At 49.4% G+C, this 20,116-nt stretch overlaps 2 protein-coding genes across 3 annotated transcripts; both read right to left on the bottom strand.

Moving 5' to 3' along the window:
- Window positions 1–2,717: 2,717 nt before the first annotated feature.
- LOC100751486 (paired immunoglobulin-like type 2 receptor beta) lies at window positions 2,718–5,814 on the bottom strand. Its single transcript, XM_027412337.1, has 5 exons — window positions 5,727–5,814; window positions 5,040–5,426; window positions 4,233–4,242; window positions 3,979–4,161; window positions 2,718–2,730 (listed from the first exon to the last, which is right to left on the bottom strand). The coding sequence occupies exons 1-5, from the start codon at window positions 5,812–5,814 to the stop codon at window positions 2,718–2,720; spliced, it is 681 nt and encodes a 226-aa protein (XP_027268138.1).
- A 9,269-nt stretch (window positions 5,815–15,083) lies between these two features.
- Pvrig (PVR related immunoglobulin domain containing) lies at window positions 15,084–19,272 on the bottom strand. Of its 2 annotated transcripts, none has more exons than XM_027412328.2 (6): window positions 18,868–19,272; window positions 16,448–16,534; window positions 16,010–16,369; window positions 15,832–15,943; window positions 15,694–15,751; window positions 15,084–15,492 (listed from the first exon to the last, which is right to left on the bottom strand). In XM_027412328.2, the coding sequence occupies exons 2-6, from the start codon at window positions 16,506–16,508 to the stop codon at window positions 15,334–15,336; spliced, it is 750 nt and encodes a 249-aa protein (XP_027268129.1). In that variant the 5' UTR covers window positions 16,509–16,534; window positions 18,868–19,272; the 3' UTR covers window positions 15,084–15,333. The 2 variants fall into 2 exon arrangements, with proteins under 2 accessions (XP_027268129.1, XP_027268130.1); XM_027412329.2 differs by having other exon boundaries at window positions 19,137–19,271.
- Window positions 19,273–20,116: the final 844 nt, after the last annotated feature.

The raw sequence follows: 20,116 nt of genomic DNA, 5'->3' as shown, positions 1-20,116 counted from the left end.
GTTGAGGTCACAGAAATGGAGAAACTCTCAATTTCCTCTTCACCATTATACATATTATTTAAAAGAAAATATTAATAGTCACAAAATTTGTTTAAATGAATCTAATGGGAAAACTTGTGATGTCTTTAAGTTCTCTGTCTCCAACCAAAGTGAAGTAACAGATGAGCAGCCTCTATGGCCTCTCTGTAGAGTTTGGAGTTTGGTGAGCTTTGTCTTTTGTTTGGTTTTAAGACAATGTCTCATGTAGTCTAGGTTGGCCTCAAACTCAATATGTACTAATGATTGTCTCCAATTCATAGTCTTACCATCTCTACTGTCAATCATTGAGACTACAGGCATCTGTCACAATGCCTGACTTCCTCTAGTACTTCTTTGACTGCCTCAGGCCAGGGGACACAAATTCGTAATTCTGGTAGCCAGACTAGAACCCAGGTATGCTCTGCAATCAGACCATAATGTTCCTTCTTCTGAGGAGATTTGACCTAACTGTTGAGAATGTTGGTTCTGTGTGAGTCTTTGCCTTGTGCCCCCTTGTTGTTCCTCCCCTTTGAACAATGGAAACTGACACGACAAGTCCCATGACCGTTTGAGTTCCACCCATGAGGTCCCTTCTCTGTACCCAGCTGCCTGGAGGGAGGAGATGATGAACGGACCCTTCTTTAGATGCCTGGACAGACTGCCATCATGGCAGTCTGATTTGGAACACCTCAGAGTTGTTCAGAGGAGACACCACCTCAGCTGCCAAGATCCCTGTGACCACAGCTGCTGCTGAGTTCAGCCTCAGGTGTCTTGGATCCAGTGACACCACATTGGACATCTCACAGCTGCCCCAGGAAACCTCACTTTAGCCATGAGAATCCTTGGTGATTTCTCCATGAGTCCTCTATTTTACAGCTAGTCTCACGGGCATGGGGCAATTCCTTCAATGACTCTGCACAGACCCTTGATTGATCCACATTGGAAGATTGTCATTGGTAGATTAAGAGCTGCATCTATGCAGGATGTGATTGGTGGATCTCAAGCATCTCTGTCTTAGGGCTTCTATTGCTGTGAAGAGACACCATGATCATGACAACTTTTACAAAGGAAAAGATTTAATTGGAACTGGCTTACAGTTTCAGAGGTTTAGTCCATTGTCATCATGGTGGGTCATGGCAGACATAGTGTTGGAGAAGGATCTGAGAGACCTACCTCTTGATCTGCAGGACAGAGGAAGTGAACAGAGTCTAACCTGGGCAGAGACTGAGCATAGGAGACCTCCATCCCCATTCCTAAAGTGACTCACTTCCTCCAACAAGGCCACATCTATGCCAACAATGTTATGCCTCCTGTGGGGCCACTCCCTATGCGCTCATGTGGACCAATTACAGTCAAACAAACACAATGTCCATGCACCTCTTCTGGCTGTGAGAGCAGCCTGGTTCCATTCCTATTGGTCATTCTGGATGCTGTCCTTATGTCCCAGAGGCTCTTGGTAGAGCTGACCTGCTGAGAATCAAATGTGAAGACAGACTGGCCTTGGGAAGGATGTCTTGTCCTAGGGGAGACACCAGAGGTCAGAATATCAACATGGCGGGAGCAAGGAAAGCAACTGCTTGTAGATGGCCTGTGAGGAAAGCAAGCCATGGTCTGTCACCTGAGGAGAGCATGGAGGGGTCAGGGGCTGTGGGTGACATGACAGTGACCAGGGAGAAAGGGAGAGAGGACCCAGGATCCTCATGCAGTGGTTCTCTGTGCGGAATACAGTACCTGACTCTCTCTGTGTCCCTGCTCCTGGACACAGTCTGCTACTCTCTAAGAGGTCTCACATAGATGTGGGGAGGACAAGAGCCACGCTGAGATGGATGCTGGGAGTAAGACATTTATTAAAAAGTGTTATCACTTCCACAGACAGACAACAGCACCTTGGTCTCTCAGGTCCAGAGTAGACAGCATGACCTGGGTTCCCAGGACAGGACATCGGTGCCCACATGTCGGGAGTGTGTCTTCTCTTCTTGTACCTGCCCAAGGACAGGACAGGACAGGCTGCAGCCATGCTCTCTGTCTTCTGTCAGGAGGCAGGGAAGGGGATGGGATGCAGTATGTGTGGCCAGCAAACCATGCTTTCAAGGAAACTCACTTCCCTGGTCCCTGGAGTCTGTGAGCAGGGGACTAACAGACAATGTCTTAGCTGCTGCCTGTGGGTGACCCTGAGAGGGAGAGGACAATTTTCCAGTTTTCTCCTTGTATCATTTGGGTTCCCAGGAATCACACCCAGGTTATTGGGCTAGGCAGCAGGCACCATTTCCCACTGAGGTATCTCCATGGCCCACACTATTTTTGTTCATCAATATGTAATTTTAAAATACTTCATTTAAATAAAAATTAGAAAATGTTATTAGCAGGATTTATCTCCTTGGGGAATCCATTCTTCTTTATTTATGACATAGGCTCTCACTGATTTGGAACTCACCATTTAGGCTGGAGCAGCTGGACAGACAGCCCTATGACTCTGCTCTGCTCCTGCTTTTCTAGGCCTGAGGTACCCATTCCTGCTGCCTGCCTTGCTTATAATGTGAGATTTCCAGATGGAGTTCAGGTCCTCCTGCCCGTGTGTGAGGGTTTTCTGACTGAATCATCTCTCTACTCCCTTGCGCTCCTCTCAGTACAAACTTTCCCAAGCAGCCCCTCACCTGTTCCCTGGGATGACAGGCGCCCCCCTGTCTGGGGTCTGGGCTTCAGTCTGCTGGCCTGTAGGAGAAGAAACAGTGTCAGTGTGGCAGACATGCTGATCCTCCCTCTGTCTCTCAGCTGTTCTCTGTGTCAGACAACTTTAGGGGCCCAGGGCAGCAAACAGCTCTGCAGCAGCCATTCAGGGACAGGATGACAGTCACCAGGACCTCAGGCCAGTCCTCAGCTGTCCTGCTCAGCACAGCTAATCAGGGGACAGCTCTCCTGGTCCATGGCCCCTTGTCCTTGCCCTCTCCCTTTACTTCCTTCCCCCTGTCTTGAACTCCCTGCTTTCCCTGCTCTGCACTCTCCATGTTCCCTTTAGTCTCCCCGGAAACTGGCTCTCCTGCTTTCCCTGTGAGTGCAGGCTGCAGCCACCCTGCAGGTTCAGCCTCAGGGTTCAAATCCTTTCAGACTTCTGCTGTGTCTGAGGCTGCTCCTGTCCCATCTCTCAGTTCCTCTTCTTCCCTCATGGCGGGGCTGAGCCCTCCTGAAACCATTGGCTATATGTTCAAGTCTGTTTTCCCATTACACTCCACTTTCTATGCATCTTGTTCTTGCCCCTATTTCTTCTACTCACTGTGAATCAGAATCTACTCTGAACCCATCACTTGGCTCTTGTTTTTTGTGTGCAAGGTCTTATTGAACCTAGGTTGGCCTTCAACTTGCTGTGTAACTGCAGACAACCTTGAACTCTTAATTCTAGTCTCTATACTTCCCAATACTTGGATTAGGGGGTCCCTTCCTCTGTCCCTGTATGTGTTTTAGAGTCCTTATGGAGTTTAGAAAACAAGTCATTTACCTCTACAAAATGCAATTGAGATTTGAATAGGGATTGCCTTTGAATTTTTATAGCATATTGCATTGTAAGAACTTACAGTACAAAGTTTTCCACTACGCAAATATCTTTCATTTCTTAGTGTTTCCACAATTTTTTAAAATTTATTTTAAAAAATGTGTGTGAATGTGTGTATTTGCATATGCACAAACACGTGTGTTAGGCAGGGGACAGCCTTGGACATTGACCTGCAGGCGCTGAGGCACCCAAGTGTGCCCCTGATTTCCTAGGAGCAGGCTCTGTGTCCATCGCACTGGATCAGCTGCTCTCCAAGGACAGGAGTTGCCTGTTGAGTCTGTGTTGAGTTCAGCCACCTTCCTGTCCTCCTGGTCTCTTTACTTCTCCCTACAAAAGCTCATCCTTCTCCATCCCCCACAGCTGAGAAAACTCAGAGGGGAAGCTCAGGTGAGGGCCTGTCCTGGATCACTTACCTTTGCTTCCAGCAGAGGACGACCATCAACACACAGACGGGGGTTATGAGCACAGCCGTGCCCACCACCACCCCGACCGTGCCTCCCAGGTTCACAAGTGAAGGGTTCCTCTGGCCCTCTGTGTCCTCCAGGCCAACTGTGGTGACTGCAGAGGTGACAATGGAGGGGCTCTGTATGGTGGTGCTGACAGTTGGAGAGAGATGAGAGTTAGCAGATCCTCCCTGGATGGGGGAGGGATGGGGTGAGAGTCACACCTTGTCTCCTCTGTGGGATGTGGGATAGGGAACAGCTCTTAGAAGTCACACAGAGAGGGGAACAAAGGCTGAGACTCTATGAGAGCATGCTCCAATGCACACTCTCCCTGTCCTGGTGGTGTGTCCTCAGATTTTCAATAGTCACAGACAACTAAGTAGTAGAAATACAGTTGGTTTGTCATAGACGTGTGTAGCATATAGAGATGTTCCAGTCCCCATAGTGGTTGCTCCTCAGAACTTAGAACCTGAGATTGCTCCCCAGTGTCCATATAAAGAGCTGTGTGATCTTAGCCCTAGAAAGAGAGGCAGGCAGCTCTCTGTGAGATAAAGTCAGCCAGATGAATATACTGAGTTCCACACAGAGATGAGTGAGTTGTAATCCCAGTACTGGGGAGGTGGAGACCGTGTGTCCCTGGGACTCACTGGTCATACACCTTAGCCTAGCTGGCAATCTTGAAGCCAGTGAGAGATCCTGTCTCATAAAATCAATAGAATGACCCATGAGGCCGTCTTCTAGTCTCCACAGGCCCTACACTGCAGAGTTAGTTTGGAATAAAATGGGATGATCTGGGGGGGGTAGAGACAGCAGGTGCTAAGGCCTAGAGAGTGGGGTAGTGGTTCTGTCTGAGCAGAGAGTGACAGACAAGGCCAGAGGAGACAGCAAAGGCTTGTCACGACTACAAGGAAAGATCCTGTTGGCAGAGACAAGGGAAATGAATATGAAAGAAAGCTCAGAGGTGTGGCCTGAGGTGACATCTAGGGGACAAGAAAGCCAGAGCCATCAAAGTCAGAGTCAGGGTGGCTCACCATGTGTGATAGTGAGGTTGGTCCCATCAATTGACTGCCAACTCTCTGTGCCTCCTCTTGTGATCAGATGAACTCGACAGAAGTACACTGTCTGGTCCTTCTCCTTCAAGTCCAGGATTCTGAGGACTCCGGATGTCTGAGGCTGTGTCCAGTTCAGGATGAGCCGGTCTTTGAAATGCTCATGTATGAAACCCAAGGAGGAGATGTAGATAAAATCTCCATGGAAGTGCTTCCATTTCCAGAGAATCCTCATCTGTGGATCCTTGGCCAACTCCCAGGGGAAGTAGAAGGAGAAGGGGATCTCGATGGAGCCGCCCTGGACACCAGAGAGTTGTGCTGGTTGATTGACCCCAAAGGGTCTTTCTCTGTTGGATCCTGCTGAGTTCCCTGGAAGGATGGGGAGAATCTGAAGTCACTACAGGGATGAAAAGAACCACCCAGACCACATGAACCTTCACCTACAGGCGGGTGTATGACAGAGGGCAGGACTGTCACTCTGGAAAGTGAACAGGAAAGACAGGGGAAGGTTGGGCTGGACCAGCTCTGAGGATGGGCTCTCTTGGGTCACAGAGGACAGGGTGGCTTCTCTAGCAGACACCTGTCCACATGATATTCTGCTCTTCCCAGACCCACTGGTCTCTCCTGTGGTTAAGGCAGAGTCCCTAATAGCAAAGTCCTACCACTCACCAGCTTGCAGACATGCTGCTGGAAGCAGCAGAAGCAGGATCCAATCCAATGTTCGAATCCCTCCTGGAATTGAGAGCAGCAGAGCCATCAGGAAGGAGTGCAGGAGAGACACCAGGGTGCTCAGGAGCCCAGAGAACAGTGGTTAAATGGCCTTCTCACATGGAGGACTGAGCAGGGGCAGGACCTCCGCATCTCCACCTCCTTATGACCAGAAACTTCCTTTATCATCTGGCTTCTTCTTTCCAATGTTACAGAAGATCCACCCTTGTGGTCAGCCACAAATGGCTGAGCCCTTGGACACAGTCCCCATTTTTTGAGTTGACCTCTGCCTGCTGGGCTCTCCTCTCTTCCAGCTTGACCTCCTGACTACCTATTCCTTCATATATACCATGTCCCCCTCTCCATCCCTTCCTTTCCCGCCTCCCCTCCCCCCTCTCTCATACCTCCTCCTATCTTGCTGGTTCTCCTTGTGTCTCAGCCTCTCTAATGCCGAGGAAGAGGCTGCCTGGACCAGCACTGCCTTTCAGGGAAAGAAATGCTGACCCAGGTCTCTGACCAGCTGAATCCCATGCTCAGCTAAGAGAAGCTGATGGTGGGGGTGCTGGCGTGCACGCTCCCTCAGTGCCCAACTCTAGAACGTGGTTTCTTATTCTGCTCTTTGACCCCTTCCCGTTCCTCAGCAACCCCATATAATTCTCAGGCTGAACCAAGTCATGGTGGACCATCACTGCCCTGCCCTGCCCTGCCCATTTCACAATGTCCCTAGATTTCCCAGGTGACAGTCCCCCTCACATGGACATGGGTTCTAAAGCTTATCCTGTTTCTGCAGGAGCCTTGCTGCCCTCCCACACCAGCATCAAATAGCAGGGGACTCCAGTCTCACTAAGTCCTTGTAGGCTTCTGTTCAGCACAGAGGTATCATCCTGGTCCCAAGGCATCACTCAGCCTTACCTCAAGGGCCGGCGACAGGTGGTACCTTCCATATAGCTCCAGAGATGACTCTAGCTGAAGCCATTCCATAGGTAAAGAAGGCTCAGTCACTCATTACATATTGACATATTGACATATTGACAGGGACATCTCTGAGAGTGGACACAGCTGACCTGTGACTAGGGTGGATGTGTGAGAGGTGGGGCCAGAGGCTGTGGTGGCCTCAGGGCTGGTTCTGTAGGAGGGTCATCCCACTACTCCCCATGGCATGGCTCCATCAGTTCTCCGAAGGGCAGGAAGACATGATTGTACCAGAGGAAGTGGCATCAGTCTCCCTGAGTGACACATGATGGCCTTCCCCGTGCCTCCCTGCAGGCTGTTAAGCAGCCCACCCTCTCTCATATCTGCTTTTTCAGATGGCCTTCCTCACTGTCCCCATGGTCCTCAGATCCCTTAACCGGCCAGGCTCTGAACTCCTGTGACTTCTCTCTTAGTTCTACAGGCTCTGCTGACACAGTTATGTTCATTGTTCCCTGAGGACCTGAAGGCACAGGGTCTTTGGGATACATTGGTTTTGAATGCAGTTTACTTAGGAGAGGGAGCAGGTGACCCATTTCCTTTGTCTGCAGAGCCTTTAGCTGGTTTGTTTTGTAGATGGAGGTCTTGCCTAGCTCAGGCTATGTAGCTGAGGATGACCATGAACACCCTATTTCCCCTGTGCTGGGTACAAGCATGCACCACCAGACCCAGTGTATGTGATGCTGGGGCTCCACCCCACAGCTTCATGCATGCTAGACAAGCATTGTACCAGCTGAACTACATCTCAAGCCCAAGCAGGGTCTTCAGGGGATGCCATCGCTAGTGTCTATCTGGCTTTTTCCTACTGTCTGCAGGATGTGAGAAGTCACCTGATTGCCAAGTCATCCAAAGAAGTAAGCTCACAGGGTTGCCATGGGCCAGGTGCTTGTCCTCTGGAACCATCACAGAGCAGGCTCTGGGACCCACAGCTCCTCTTCACCTAGGATGGGCTTGTCAGGGACATTAGGTACACAGCTTTGTAACTGTTAATGCTATTTCCCCAACATGAGAAACAAGGCCCAGGAGTCACCTGCAGCCATATGGGAGGAAGGAGTTTTTGATGATCAAAAAATGGGGACATCTGAAGGCATAGCATCTGCTCCCAGGGTGTCCTGAGGCCATTCTTATCCTTTCTGTTGGCAGCCAGAAGTGCTCTGCCAGCAACAGAGGTCTTTAATCCATTTACTGCTCTTTCTCATTCTCCCATCCAGGCTTGCAGCACACTCTTTTCTAACTGAAGCATTGCAGGAACCTCCCAAATGTGCCCTTGTCCCTCACTCTCCCCTCACCCCAGCACACCCAGCCTTCTCTCCACAGGAGTCAAAGTAGTGGGGTCTCTCTCTCTCTCTCTCTCTCTCTCTCTCTCTCTCTCTCTCTCTCTCGCGTGCGCGCGCGCACGCGTGCGTGCGTGCGTGTGTGTGTGTGTGTGTGTGTGTGTGTGTGTGTGTATCTTATGCCACTGCTTTGCATAAAACAAAAACAACCCACAAACGTCTTTGCTGCAAAGCCAGATGCTGTGTCTGGTTCCAGGGACCTGCCCGCAGGGTAGGACGAGAGAACTGGCTCCATGAAGCTGTCCTCTGACTTCCACATGAGCACCATAGTTTGCGCAAGTACATCCACAGGTTTGAAGGCCACACAAAATAAAAGTAGATACATACCGGACAGAGAGACAGAAAACAGGTCATGAATTTGTATTGCTCTTGGAGAGCCCTGGAGTTTGCTTCCTAGCACTCACTTTAGGTAGCTTACAAACCAAGGTTTTGACATTTTCCTTTCTGACCTTGGGCCAGATTAAACCGACACTCAAGGCAGATCCATTCAGACAACAAGGGACCATCAGCTCCAACCTATGGGGTGGCCGAGAACAACACTGGAAAATGACAGGATACTATAAAAAAAAACGTGTGAACATGGTCAGACATAAAATGGAGCTGTTCTTGTCAATGTACTAAAAGTGAACACAGCTGGAAGAAGCAGATGTATTTTGTTGCCTGAGGGTAACAGCCAGGTCACAGCCTTACATGTAGATTTGTGAAGAAATCTTACAGGATGGGAGAGTGCTGGCTGGCTCACAACCACCTTTAACTCCTGTTCTAGGGGATCCAATGCCTTCATCGAGCTTTTGCAGGCTCAACACATATGCAGTACACATATATACGTTCTGGCAAAACACTCATACACATACAATAAAATATGTTTAAAATAAATATAAGGAAATCTTACAAGAGAAAATTCCAGATGTGTGGGCACATGGAAGCCCAGGATAGGCAGATGTGGTGCCTTTGGAGAATGCAAGTATCACAGGTTTTTTTAATTTTTAAAAATGTATTTTATAAAATTTTGACCTCATTTGTTTTTTATTCTGTGTGTGGGGGTGTTTCACCTCCATATGTATCTGTACACCACATGCGTGCCTGCTGCCCGTGGAGGCCAGAAGAGGCCACTGGATCTCCTGAAACTAGAGTAACAGACAGTTGAGAGCCACTCTGTGGGTGCTGGGAATTGAATCTGGGTCCTCTGGAAGAGCAGCAAGCTCTTTTCACAGCTCAGCCATCTTCCCAGCCCCAGTGGGAGTGGTTTGAAGACCAAGGAAAACTTAAGCTGATGTATGGTGGGGAGTCCAAAATAAACACACTGGATAGAAGCAGTGGCCCGTCCTCGAAGCTCTTCCACATAGAGGGTGGGCAAGGGTACTGGGTTTAATGAAGAGAAACATGACTATTCTTTGCTGAATACAGAAAAGTCAGAAGGCCACAAGCATGCCATGTTTATTTTGAGCCTCCTTTTTTGTGATCTGCCATATAGTTTATACATTGCTCGTTTGACATAATATGTTTGCCTCAGCCATTGCTGAAAGAATCAGATCGCCTCACTCTTGTGCACTTTTTGTTCAGCCACAAGGGTAAGAGGACATTTTGCAGAAGTCGTTTCTTTCCTTCCACTATGTGGATCCCAGGGAGTGAAACCTGAGTCATCTAGCTTGGCAGCAAGCACTCTTTATCCATTGAGCCATCTTGCCTACCCCAGTTTTACTACTCTTCTCCATAGCCACGCCTTGGTTCTGCAAAGTGCAGATAGATTGCCAGAGATATGGACGAAGTGCAGAGATATTGCCAGAATAATGGACAAAGAAAAGGGAGAGTGGTAAACCTAGGGAGCACCAAGAAAAATCTCTAATTTTGTTCGCGTCTAATTTTTTTAAAAATCACAAACTTTGGGCTGGTCACATGCCTTTAATCCCAGCACTTGGGAGGCAGAGGTAGATAGATTTCTATGTTCAATGCCAGCCTGGTCTATAGAGTGAGTTCCAAGACAGCCAAGGCTGCACAGAGAAATCCTGTTTCAAAAAAACCAAACAACAACAACAAAATCACACTTTGGAGGTCATGAAGGCAAGTGATGTGCTCTTAGTCTTTTATCAGCTTTGATCTGTCAATGAGACCTCCAACTGAAGCTACATAATGGCTTAAAACAGTTGTCCAGGAAAAAGCACCTTTTGCTATGTTCTCTTCCAGCAAAGGTGCTTCTTGTCCCTTAATGGTTACCTACATTTTTAGAGGCACCTGGAAAGTGAACCAGAAAAACCCCAGTGTTAAGAATCACTCATTGGTGTCTTTTATCCCTATTTGCTGCGCCCAGCAGTAGCTGTGGTCACTTGGTAGCTGGGATGGTGTCTCCTCTGGGCATCCCTGAGGTGTTCACACAAGCAGGCTGCCATGATGATGGTCTGGCCAGTCATCTACAGGAGGGTTCGTTCATCAGAGAAGGGGCCTCAAAGCTGTTACTCAAATGGTCATGTGACTTGCCAGGTCAGTTTCCAAAGGGGGACTGAGCCTTTGCCAGGTTGTTAAAAAAGGGAGAAATATCAAAGGGGCCTATTGCAGACTTATACAGAAATCAACATTGTCAACAACATTTAGGTGCTTAATCCTTGGCCAAATACCCATAGGGAGTGTTGAGTCTCTCACTGGTCTCAAACGAATGTTATGGTTCCCTTGGAGAAAGACGTTGGCTTCTAGTCTGGTTACCAGAGTTTGAGAATTTAGGTTGCCTGGCCTGAGGCAGTCTGTGAAAAAAAAATAAGAGGAAAAGAGAAGGCACTAGAGGAAGCCAGGTGTGGCAATGAGCATCTATAATTACAGTGGCCGGGAGAGATGGGATGATATGGTATTCATGGTCATCCTTGGCTACATCTTGTGTTAAAGGCCAGCATGGATGACTTGAGGACCCACATCAGAAAAACAAAATAAAAATACCAAGTCCTTTGAAAAAGTACTAGCGGGGAGGTGATGGGTGGGAGCTGTCTGTCAGAGTCTGCTTTGGTTTTGAAGGAAGTTGAAGGCGATATATAGTTCTCTACTTAGGGTTAGCCAGCTTTTGTGGGCACTATTGTTTTTTGTTGTTTTTAGTAACATAGACAGTTGAAGAGGGAACTAGTAGTTTGGGGGAGATTCTTTGTGACATTCAGATTCACTGACTCTTGAGTTTCTTCAGTAGATAAGGGTATGGTGGAAGCTGGGAGTCTCCCTACCACAGCATAGGTGACTTTAAGAGCATCACCCACTCCCTCTTATTAAGCTTTTAGGATGGAATAGGCAGCCTCTTCTTGGGGGCTCCTGTGGACAGGGAGATAGGCAGGAGGTGCAGGCGTAGTTGGACTGGAGAGGGTGAGGAGAGTGTAGGTGGTGCTGTTGCCCTGGGGGGGAGACAATGGCCACTGCAAAGCTCTCATAAAACAGAGGCAATGGCTTAAGCATCCTCGCTACATGGCAGGCCTCCACATGACTAGCCCCTTCTCCAACTTCCCTTTACTTCCATCAGGATGGTATCTGGGAGCGGCTTATCTTGGTGTTTTATCTGGGGCCTGGGCTGAGGGAAGTGGTGGACAGAAAGAGTGGAGAGATGGATGGGGTTCGTCCATGAGGCTATGTGCTGGGTAAAGGTCAACAGGGCCTGCCTTGTGTGTTATCCCTGGGAAGCTTCTGGTATTAGATAGTTCACAGAAGAAAGAAGAAGGTTCAGCCCTGTTCTGCCACCACAACTGTGGAAAGACTCAGGACTGAGCGATGCTGTCATTAAGAGCAGGGTCACAGTGCCAGCTTGGAACAAGAAGAGGGAGAACTTGGAAGAGCAGTGCAGTTGAGTCTGGCAGAGTGAGGGGCAATGTCAGAGGAAGCAGCTAAGACTTGGGGATGATTGCAGGGGAGAGAAAAGATAATGTCAGAGGCCTGGGGGACAGGCAGAGGTAGGAAACAAGGGCCAGAGTATGGAGCCAGAGGTGGCTTCAGGGCAAGGAAGCCAGGGGCATCAGAGCCTGAGCTGAGTGGGCTCACCATAGATAGTGAGCTTTGTCCCCTCGGGTGACTGCCATTCCTTCATGCCTTCTCTGTGTGCTCAGATGAGCTTGGGAGAAGCACACAGTCTGCTCCTTCGCCTCAAGTTCAAGATTCTGAGGTCCTTGAAATGCTCTTGTACAAAAGGCAGGGTGGCACTATAGAAAAACTCCCCATGGAAGCGATTCCATCTCCAGAGAATCCTCATCTGAGGATCCTTTGTCAGCTCCCAGGGGAAGCAGAAGGAGAAGGGGATCTCGATGGAGCTGCCCTGGACACCAGAGAGGCATGGTAGTTGGTTGACCCCCACCCAAGACATTTACTCTATTGGATACTGCTGAGTTCCCTGGGAAGGAAAGGGAGAATCTAAAGCCACTGCAGGGATGGAAAGGACAACCCAGAGATTCCTGAGCCATCTTCCATAGACTGATGTGAGACAAAGGGCAAGACTGTCCATATGTCCTTATGTCCCCTTTGGGACAGGAAAGACAGGGAAAGGTTGGCTTGGACATACTTCGAGGGGTGAACTCTCTCTTGGGGTACAGAGGACAGGCTGGCTCCTCTACAGACACCCGTCCACATGACAGCCCGCTCTTCCCAACCCCACTGGTCTCTCATGGCTAAGTCAGAGTTCCTGCTAGCAAGGTCCCACCACTCACCAGCTTGCAGACATGCTGCTGGCAGCAGCAGAAGCAGGATCCAAGCCATGGCTCAATTACCTCCAGGAAATGAGAACAGCAGAGCCATCAGGAAGGCAAGGAGGCCCCGTAGAGGGACCCCGAGGGTTCTTAGGAGTCAGAAAGGTTCAGGGTAAAGTGATCCAATCCCCAGGGCCTCCCGAGGATCACTGAGGGTGGGACCTCCCCATCTCCATCGCCTTGTGGCGAGCAACTTCCGCATCAGGCAGATTCTTCTTTCCTTATATTGTGGATCTTCCCTTGTGGCCGCAGACAAGATAGACACACCTGTCTTTCGGCCCAGCCCCCGCCCCCCCTCTGCTGGGAGACACTGTCCTGGCCTTGACAATGTTTTCTGCTCTCCCACTTTGACCTTCTGCCTTGTCTCAATTCTTCACATGTCCTGTGCAGTCCCCTTTACTCTTCTGGATGGCAGTTGTGGCTTAGTAACTCTCAGGCCCTGTACTTTTTCCAGCCAGGCCTGTCTTGTGAGTGAGTTGATGTATTTCACAGATGCTAAATCCTTTTTTTTAAAAGAGTGGATCTGTGAAATCCATTGTACTACTGACTGCTGCTCTGCAGAGCTTGGCTGAAACCTCAGTTTGGCCAATAGACATAATGTCCTGTGTTTGGGGGGCTTGGGGGATGTGGTCACAGACTGACTCCCTCATGGGACTTTGGAAAAATCTCAGGCAATAGGAAGGAAGAGTTGGGTCCCACTAATCCAATCAGACCCCTCCCACCTCCACAGCATCCTGATTAGGGCCATCTCCTTGGTCCTGATGGCCAAGCTCTCAGATCTGATTTGGTTTTCATATCCTATAGCTTGTGTCATTGTTGGCAGTCTTCCAGCCACTTCCAGTATGTGGTGGCCCCACAAGACTGGAATTGAGACCCTGAGAACAATGCACTAGGTGATAGCTTGAGGCCCAAGAGCTAACCATTGATTTGAGGTCCTACAACCCCTTCAGTCTCACAGCTATTGTAGGCTAGTCCCTGGTTCGGGCCTTGGGCTGAGGAAGACAGGTCTTGGGCACAGGCTTCTCAGGATGTGACAGTGATGGAACTAGATAGCAAGGAGAGCAGTGAACCATGAGAGGGACAGAAGGAGACAGTCAGGCTATGCTGGGGTACAAACATCTGGGGTTAGGTGCAAGTTGAGAAGGGGGGCAGGCAACAGGAATGGGGAAGGTGAGAGACTAGGGATACCCTCAAGCAGGGTTGTCAAGGGAGTGAGGCTGAGGGTAACAGAAGCTGCACTGAGGAAGCCAGGCTTGGGGTGACTGGCAGAAAGAGACAGTGGAGGATTCTTGGGGGTCTAGTTGCTGGTCTTCCCAGAGGTGAGTAGACAGGGAGAGGAACAACTGTTGGTAGCTTCTGGTCAGCGGCTGGGGATGGTCCAAGTTACCCATCCAAGTGGAGGGCAGGGCTATGAATGCCAGGTCACTCTCCCCATTTACAGATCCTTTGAGGATATCCCCTGACCCATGACTTCTTGGCTTCTTGTGCTATGGCCCTGCAGGGACCATCTGAGGCCTCAGCAGCAGGGTCACTTGTCACCTGGTAGAGACAAGACCACCCATAGGGATTCCAGGGGTGCAGGTGGAAGGCAGCTCCACCAGGACTGCTCAGGCTAAGTTTTTCTTTTTTTTTTCCTCTAAAAGACCTCCTGCCTCTTTCCCAACCTTCTCTGTACCCCAGGCTCTGTTCAAGGGTGGCAAAGCCTACACGGGCCAGTCCAAACAACAGCTCAGTCTCCTGGCTTGCCATCTCCCTCCTTTTATACCCCACAAGCAAGGGGAGCCTCTCATGTAATCAAGCTATGTGGCTCACCATGCTTGAGTGGCCCAGTAATAAACCTGAGGTCCTTATTTTGTCTCCTCTGTGGATGATGCAGGGGCCTCTACGGAGGCCCAGGGTGCTTTTCTCAAGCAGAGGAACCCAGTTGCTGGATGGAACAACTGGAGATGGGTAGACCTGTGTCCAATCTCTGTCTGCGAGACCTCTCTGCCTGCCTCTGAGTGGCCACTGGGGAGCAGTGTCTGCTTCTCGGCTCATAAAGAAGAACTGGGGGAGCAATAATGGAGACTGGAAGAGGGTATGAGGGCTCCACTCCAGCTATTCAGGGAGTCGATCATGAGGAGGCCGGCTCAGACAACAGGGGTTGAAGCCCCAGGAGACCCTGCTCCTTGTGTCCCTCAGCAAGGACCAACCACAGGTTCAGCCTGGGTCTCAGTTTCAGTCCCTTCTGGCTGTAACCTGGTCCTACTTCCCAAGGGACTGAATCTGTCTCTGACCTCCTAAAGAAGCAAAGTGTAAATAAAGCTAAAGCCCCAAACAGAAGGATCACTTTAATGACATTATTAAAGCTATTATTTGCAAAACAGGGTGTAACAACCTTCATCCTACTCCTCCACTCACACCTGTGTCCATACACGCTCATACACTGACCACATCCTAGCTAGCAGGGTGTGGTCTTATCAGAGGCCTAAAAAGAAAACAAGATTCATGAAGAGGCCTGGTGCCCAGGATGAAGACACCAGCAGAGCGATGTCCCAAATAGCTAGAGGGAATCGAGGGTGTCTATCATTCAACTCCCGAGCATCTTTCTAGGCTACTATGCTCCAGACAGTCTGTGGAAGCAAGGATGTTGGGAACCGTGTGGGGAAGTCTCTTCCCTGCCAGAGCATACAGTCCATTTTCAGTGGAGACGAAGCTGCCGCGTGTAGAGGCCACATGAGGAAGCTGGGGAGACATGACCGAGGGTTGGTTGGTTGGTGTGGGTCGTCAGTGGGGAGGGGGAGTGGTGTGCACTGGGGCAGGTGCTGGTCAGGGTGGACCATAGCCTCATACAGAGGGATGGTGGGGAGTGGTCAGGGATGCTTGGCTGGCAGGCTGTGGGGGACCCCTGGTGCCCTGCTCCAGACACCATTCTTCAAGACTCACCTGAGTTTGCCTCTGTGCCTGGGTGCTGGTGGCAGATGGTTGAGATTTACTGAAACACCTGGGAGATAGAAGAGGAGTAGTCAGGGGGAGAGGGCAGCTTGCCCAGTGGTGTGGGGATGTTACTGGACCTGTTCTCACCAACGCTTCTGCCGCCACAGGAGATAGAGTACAAAGATGAAACCAAGCAGGAGAAACCCCAAGGTTCCCAAGATCCTGGCCAGGTCTCCTTGAAGAGTCAGAGCAGAGAGTCCTAGAAACAGAGGAAGGTGTCAGATGGGCAGCCAGTGTCCCTGCCTCTCTCACTCCCCAGACACACCTGGCTCTGAGCTGTGAAGGTCTCCACAGGCAACCCTGGAGCCATGAGGAAAGGTAACAAACTCGCAGCAGAATGTAGTGTTGGCCAGGGAGTTTCTTGCTTTGGATTGTTCCAGGGTCAGAGTAAGAGACACACTGTTGGAGGTTTCCCAGCCGGCCTTCGAGTCAGGGACCCACAGCTGGGTGCCAAGTTCTGGATGTAACACAGCTAATTTGGTCCTTGGGGCATCAACAGATCCTTCCCAGCTCACTGTTACCAAAGAGATGAGGTCAGTTCCTAAGACCCCACAGTGGATTGAGAGGGAGAGGGATAGGAGCTTGGTGGCCTCCATCTGGACTTGCACCCACACCTTGGGACTCCCTGAGGAATGAAGACAGGAAGGTCAGTGGCTGTGTCTCTACCCCCATGGTCCAGCATTTCTCTTGCCTCCCCACTCACCTTCAGAGGTACAGAGAGTCAGTAGGGATGAGAAGAGGACCAGGGCCTGAGCCCAGGCCATATTTGCTTCAGGGCCAGCCTATGTTCCTGTTTTAATGGCAGAAGGTTTTCATGCTGTCAGTAGTTAGAGCCACAGCAGTGGCTGCCCACAACTTAACCCTATTTCCTTTTCAAAGGCCCTCAAGGTAGCTGGTTCCCCCTCTTAAAGTTACAGTGTCAGGATTTGCTTGCCACTCCCTAGACCTGCAGTGGTGGGGAAGGCTGCAGGGGTTGCTGACTTCAGTCAGCTCTTTGCCTCAGGGAGATGAGGGTACATGGCTACTCCTGAGGCACTTAGCCCAGATCCAATCCAGCCTTACCCAGGTAAGGGGCAAGGAATGGAGCAAGTGGAGAATGGGAGACCCCGCATTAAGGAAAGCCTTTGGGGAGGCATCCAGGAGCCAGCCTAAACAACCCAGCACACTCTCCTTATTACATACTAGGAGTTCCCAGTTTGAGTTTGCAACCCACCATCCCTTCCAAGCTCCTGTCCCATGTCCATCCGGAAACCCAGAGGTAGGCTTTGCCTGCCCCATGCAGAACTCTTCTTGTAGGCACCTGACTTCAGGCTGCTTAGACCAGAAGCATGGTCACCCAAGGCTTTTGTCCATCTCCACCATCCTGTTGACTCCCATTCTAACCAACTGACTTCCCTCTGCTGCCCTTACCACCAGCCACCCATTTATGTCCTCATCTGCTGGGAAGAGCAAAATGACAAATTAGCTGGATTGTCACCCCACATTGACCTTGGCTTCACTGAAGCAGCCTAGGTAACCTGGACAACACTAGGTATCTCCTTCACTGGCCTGCCCCTATTTCACATGGAGCCAAAGCTTGAAGTCTCTCTGGCCTGTTCTGCCTGCTTTCTTGACTCTCCCGACCCACTGTGTGTTGAATTTGGAGGGCCCAAGAACAAGTTGGCCCTTGTCCATGAATTTTGTCACAGAGGCAATGAGTGAGTAGCTCCACCAAATTGTGTTCTTTCATCAAGTGTTGCTTCAAATCACTGTCTTGTGCAAGATCATTTACAGAACACCACAAACTGACTAGGGTACTTCAGTATGTGGTGACAGGTGACCCTGTCCAGGGATCAGAACATTGTGTACTGAGAGCCTGAATCCCAGAGCCCAAGCTATTTATTATCTGAGGACTGTCTTGTTGATTCATGCTTCTCCAAGCATAAAAAAACAGCATACACAGGTGCCAAGAGTGGGGCCTCCAGGCCATTGCCTCCACAGTTCCCAGCCTGGCCAGCATTCTCTTGATCCTTTGATTTCCTCTGAGGCTCAGAGGACATTCCTGACAGAGACCTGCTGTCACTAGTAAATGTGACAAAGTTGACTCAACTCAGAGAGGCCGGGAGTGTAGGTCACAGGACCTTCGAAAGTTCCCATAGCAAAGCTGCACATTGCATTGATTGTCTACAAGGCTAATTAAATAATTAATTGGAACTTCAGAGGCTTGGAATGTTTTAATGGCCATTGTTATTTATCTTAGTAGCAGTTAGGTTTCAGACCTGGGGCAAATGGCTGAGATATTCATTGAGCTATCAAAGCAGATGTGGCCTCTAGGTTCTCCTGTATCCCTCAGACCCTGCTTGTTACAGGGCCCTTCTGGCTGACACACTCCACCCTCTACCCTAAACTTCTCTATCCCAGGGGCTAGGCTGACCTTCCCTATATAATGCAACCATTTTGGTGACCTGTTCCTTTTTATCTACTCTCTTTTGAGCTTTCTGGCTGCTACATCAGGTCCCCTCTGTCCCCTCTCCTTTCCCTTCCCTCCTCTCCCCACATGGCTCAGGGTCATGTCCACTCTGGACTCTACAAGATGTCTCTGCCTTTGACTATGCTCTCCCACATATCTCTAATAAACTTCCTCCTCTACTATATCAGAAGTTTCTGTCCTGCCTGGTCCTGAAGCCATTTAGTCCCAAATAAATACACAGAGGCTTATATTGATTACAAACTGTTTGACTTCTTGCTCAGGCTTCTAATGGGCTAGCGCTCTCTTAATTATTAACCACTTCTATTACTCTGTGTATCTCCATATGGGCTTGGCTTACCAGCAATGCACAGACCTCTTGCTTCCTTGGCAGCTACATGGCGTCTCCCTGACTCCACCTACTACCTTTCTCTATCCCTTTTTGGATTTCCTGCCTGGCTAAATTCTGTCTGTCCATTGGCCAAAACAGCTTTATTCATCAACCAGTAAGAGAAACATACATTCACAGCATACAGAAGGACATCCCCCATCAAGTCATGTTCCTTTCCTCTCTCTCTCTTCCTCCCTCCCTCCCTCCCTCCCTCCCTCCTCCCTCCCTCCCTCCCTTCTTTCTTTTTTTCTTTCTTTCACACAGAACATCATGATCTTTCCTGTACCTTCTGGGTAGATGGGATAAACATCAATCAACTCTTCAGTTCAGGCATGGAAGTCTTCGCATAGACACTGTTTCTACCTGAAGCCCTGACCGCCACATTCTGGCCTTGTGGAGGTAACCAGCTCTTTCCTGAGTGCCCTTTTTCTTTCTGTCTAATGGCTTGGCCAAATGCAGAGAGAAAACCATGCAGTGGCTTTAACAAGACTCAGTTCCTAAGGTCCAAACATTTTAATGGCCATATCCATTAAAATACAGAATGTTGGGGATCACCTGGTAAAGGCACTTGAGGACCTGAGTTCAATCACTGGGCCTCACATGGTAGAAGGAGAAAAAGACTTGCAGCAAGTTGTCCTCTGACTTCTATATTGTATTCAAGGGCAGCAGTAAAGCAACTGCTGAAATGGCCACCCTGTTAAGGAAAGATTTATTGTAGATGGGAGGGCTAAAGTTGCATTTTAACTTTAAGTTACTGTGCTTAAGAGATCTATAAAACAAAAATGCCTCTAATCTGTTATCCCCACTTGCCTGAGGACAGAAAATTTCCTGGAATGCTGGGGACTGTTGTTCATTTAAGGTGATAAGCCACGTTTTCACTTTTGTACACAGGGTGGTTGCTCCAACTGTACAGGATGTGCTTAATCACATGTAGGCAGGAAGTACATCAGGATGTATGCTTGCCCCCAGTTGTATGAAGGCAGGAAGTACACAGCCTTGTGGGTTTTGCCTTTGTAATGTAATTTGACTAATGTAATCTGAAACCGTTCTGTGGAAATCCTGGGTATGGACCTGGCCAGTGTCTATCATTTTGGCCAGTATTTAATAAAACCTGCTTCAAATTTGGTTAAAAAATTGTGGTAGTGGTCTTATTCTCCCGAGGTGGAATTAACAAAGAGAGGGAAAACATCCAGAGGCATCTATGTGGAAGAGTCCAGAGCAGAGAGAAAAAGTAGTAGACTGGTTATAGCCAGGGCTAGGGAAGCAGGAGAGCATAGTGGAGACAGCAAGAGACAGAATAGCAAGAGAGGGAAGAGTGAGAACAGCAAGACAAGGGAGGTACAAAGAAAGTAGGGATCTGAATTTGAAATGTGTAACAGATATTATGAACAGGGACTGAGGGAGCTTGGATGCCAGCATGGACTTTGATGTGCAACCATACATGTATGTCAATGGATTTCATTTTCCAGGTCAGGCTGGCTTTTATCTAGTCCAGCTTGAGCTCACTCCTGGATCTATGGACTTCTGGAGACCTA

This window comes from Cricetulus griseus, unplaced genomic scaffold (assembly GCF_003668045.3).
Source record: "Cricetulus griseus strain 17A/GY unplaced genomic scaffold, alternate assembly CriGri-PICRH-1.0 unplaced_scaffold_73, whole genome shotgun sequence".
Taxonomy (NCBI): domain Eukaryota; kingdom Metazoa; phylum Chordata; class Mammalia; order Rodentia; family Cricetidae; genus Cricetulus; species Cricetulus griseus.
This window is presented reverse-complemented; position numbering and strand designations above follow the sequence as displayed.

Excerpts from the sequence above, each read along its gene's own strand:
- Pvrig (XM_027412328.2), bottom strand. The coding sequence starts at position 16,508 with ATGGCCTGGGCTCAGGCCCTGGTCCTCTTCTCATCCCTACTGACTCTC. Across the intron at positions 15,944-16,009 it reads CCTTCACAGCTCAGAGCCAG|GACTCTCTGCTCTGACTCTT; the intron begins GTGTGTCTGGGG and ends CTCTGTTTCTAG. Across the intron at positions 15,752-15,831 it reads CTGTGGCGGCAGAAGCGTTG|GTGTTTCAGTAAATCTCAAC; the intron begins GTGAGAACAGGT and ends TCTATCTCCCAG.
- LOC100751486 (XM_027412337.1), bottom strand. The coding sequence starts at position 5,814 with ATGGCTCTGCTGCTCTCAATTCCAGGAGGGATTCGAACATTGGATTGG. Across the intron at positions 5,427-5,726 it reads AGCAGCATGTCTGCAAGCTG|GGAACTCAGCAGGATCCAAC; the intron begins GTGAGTGGTAGG and ends CCATCCTTCCAG.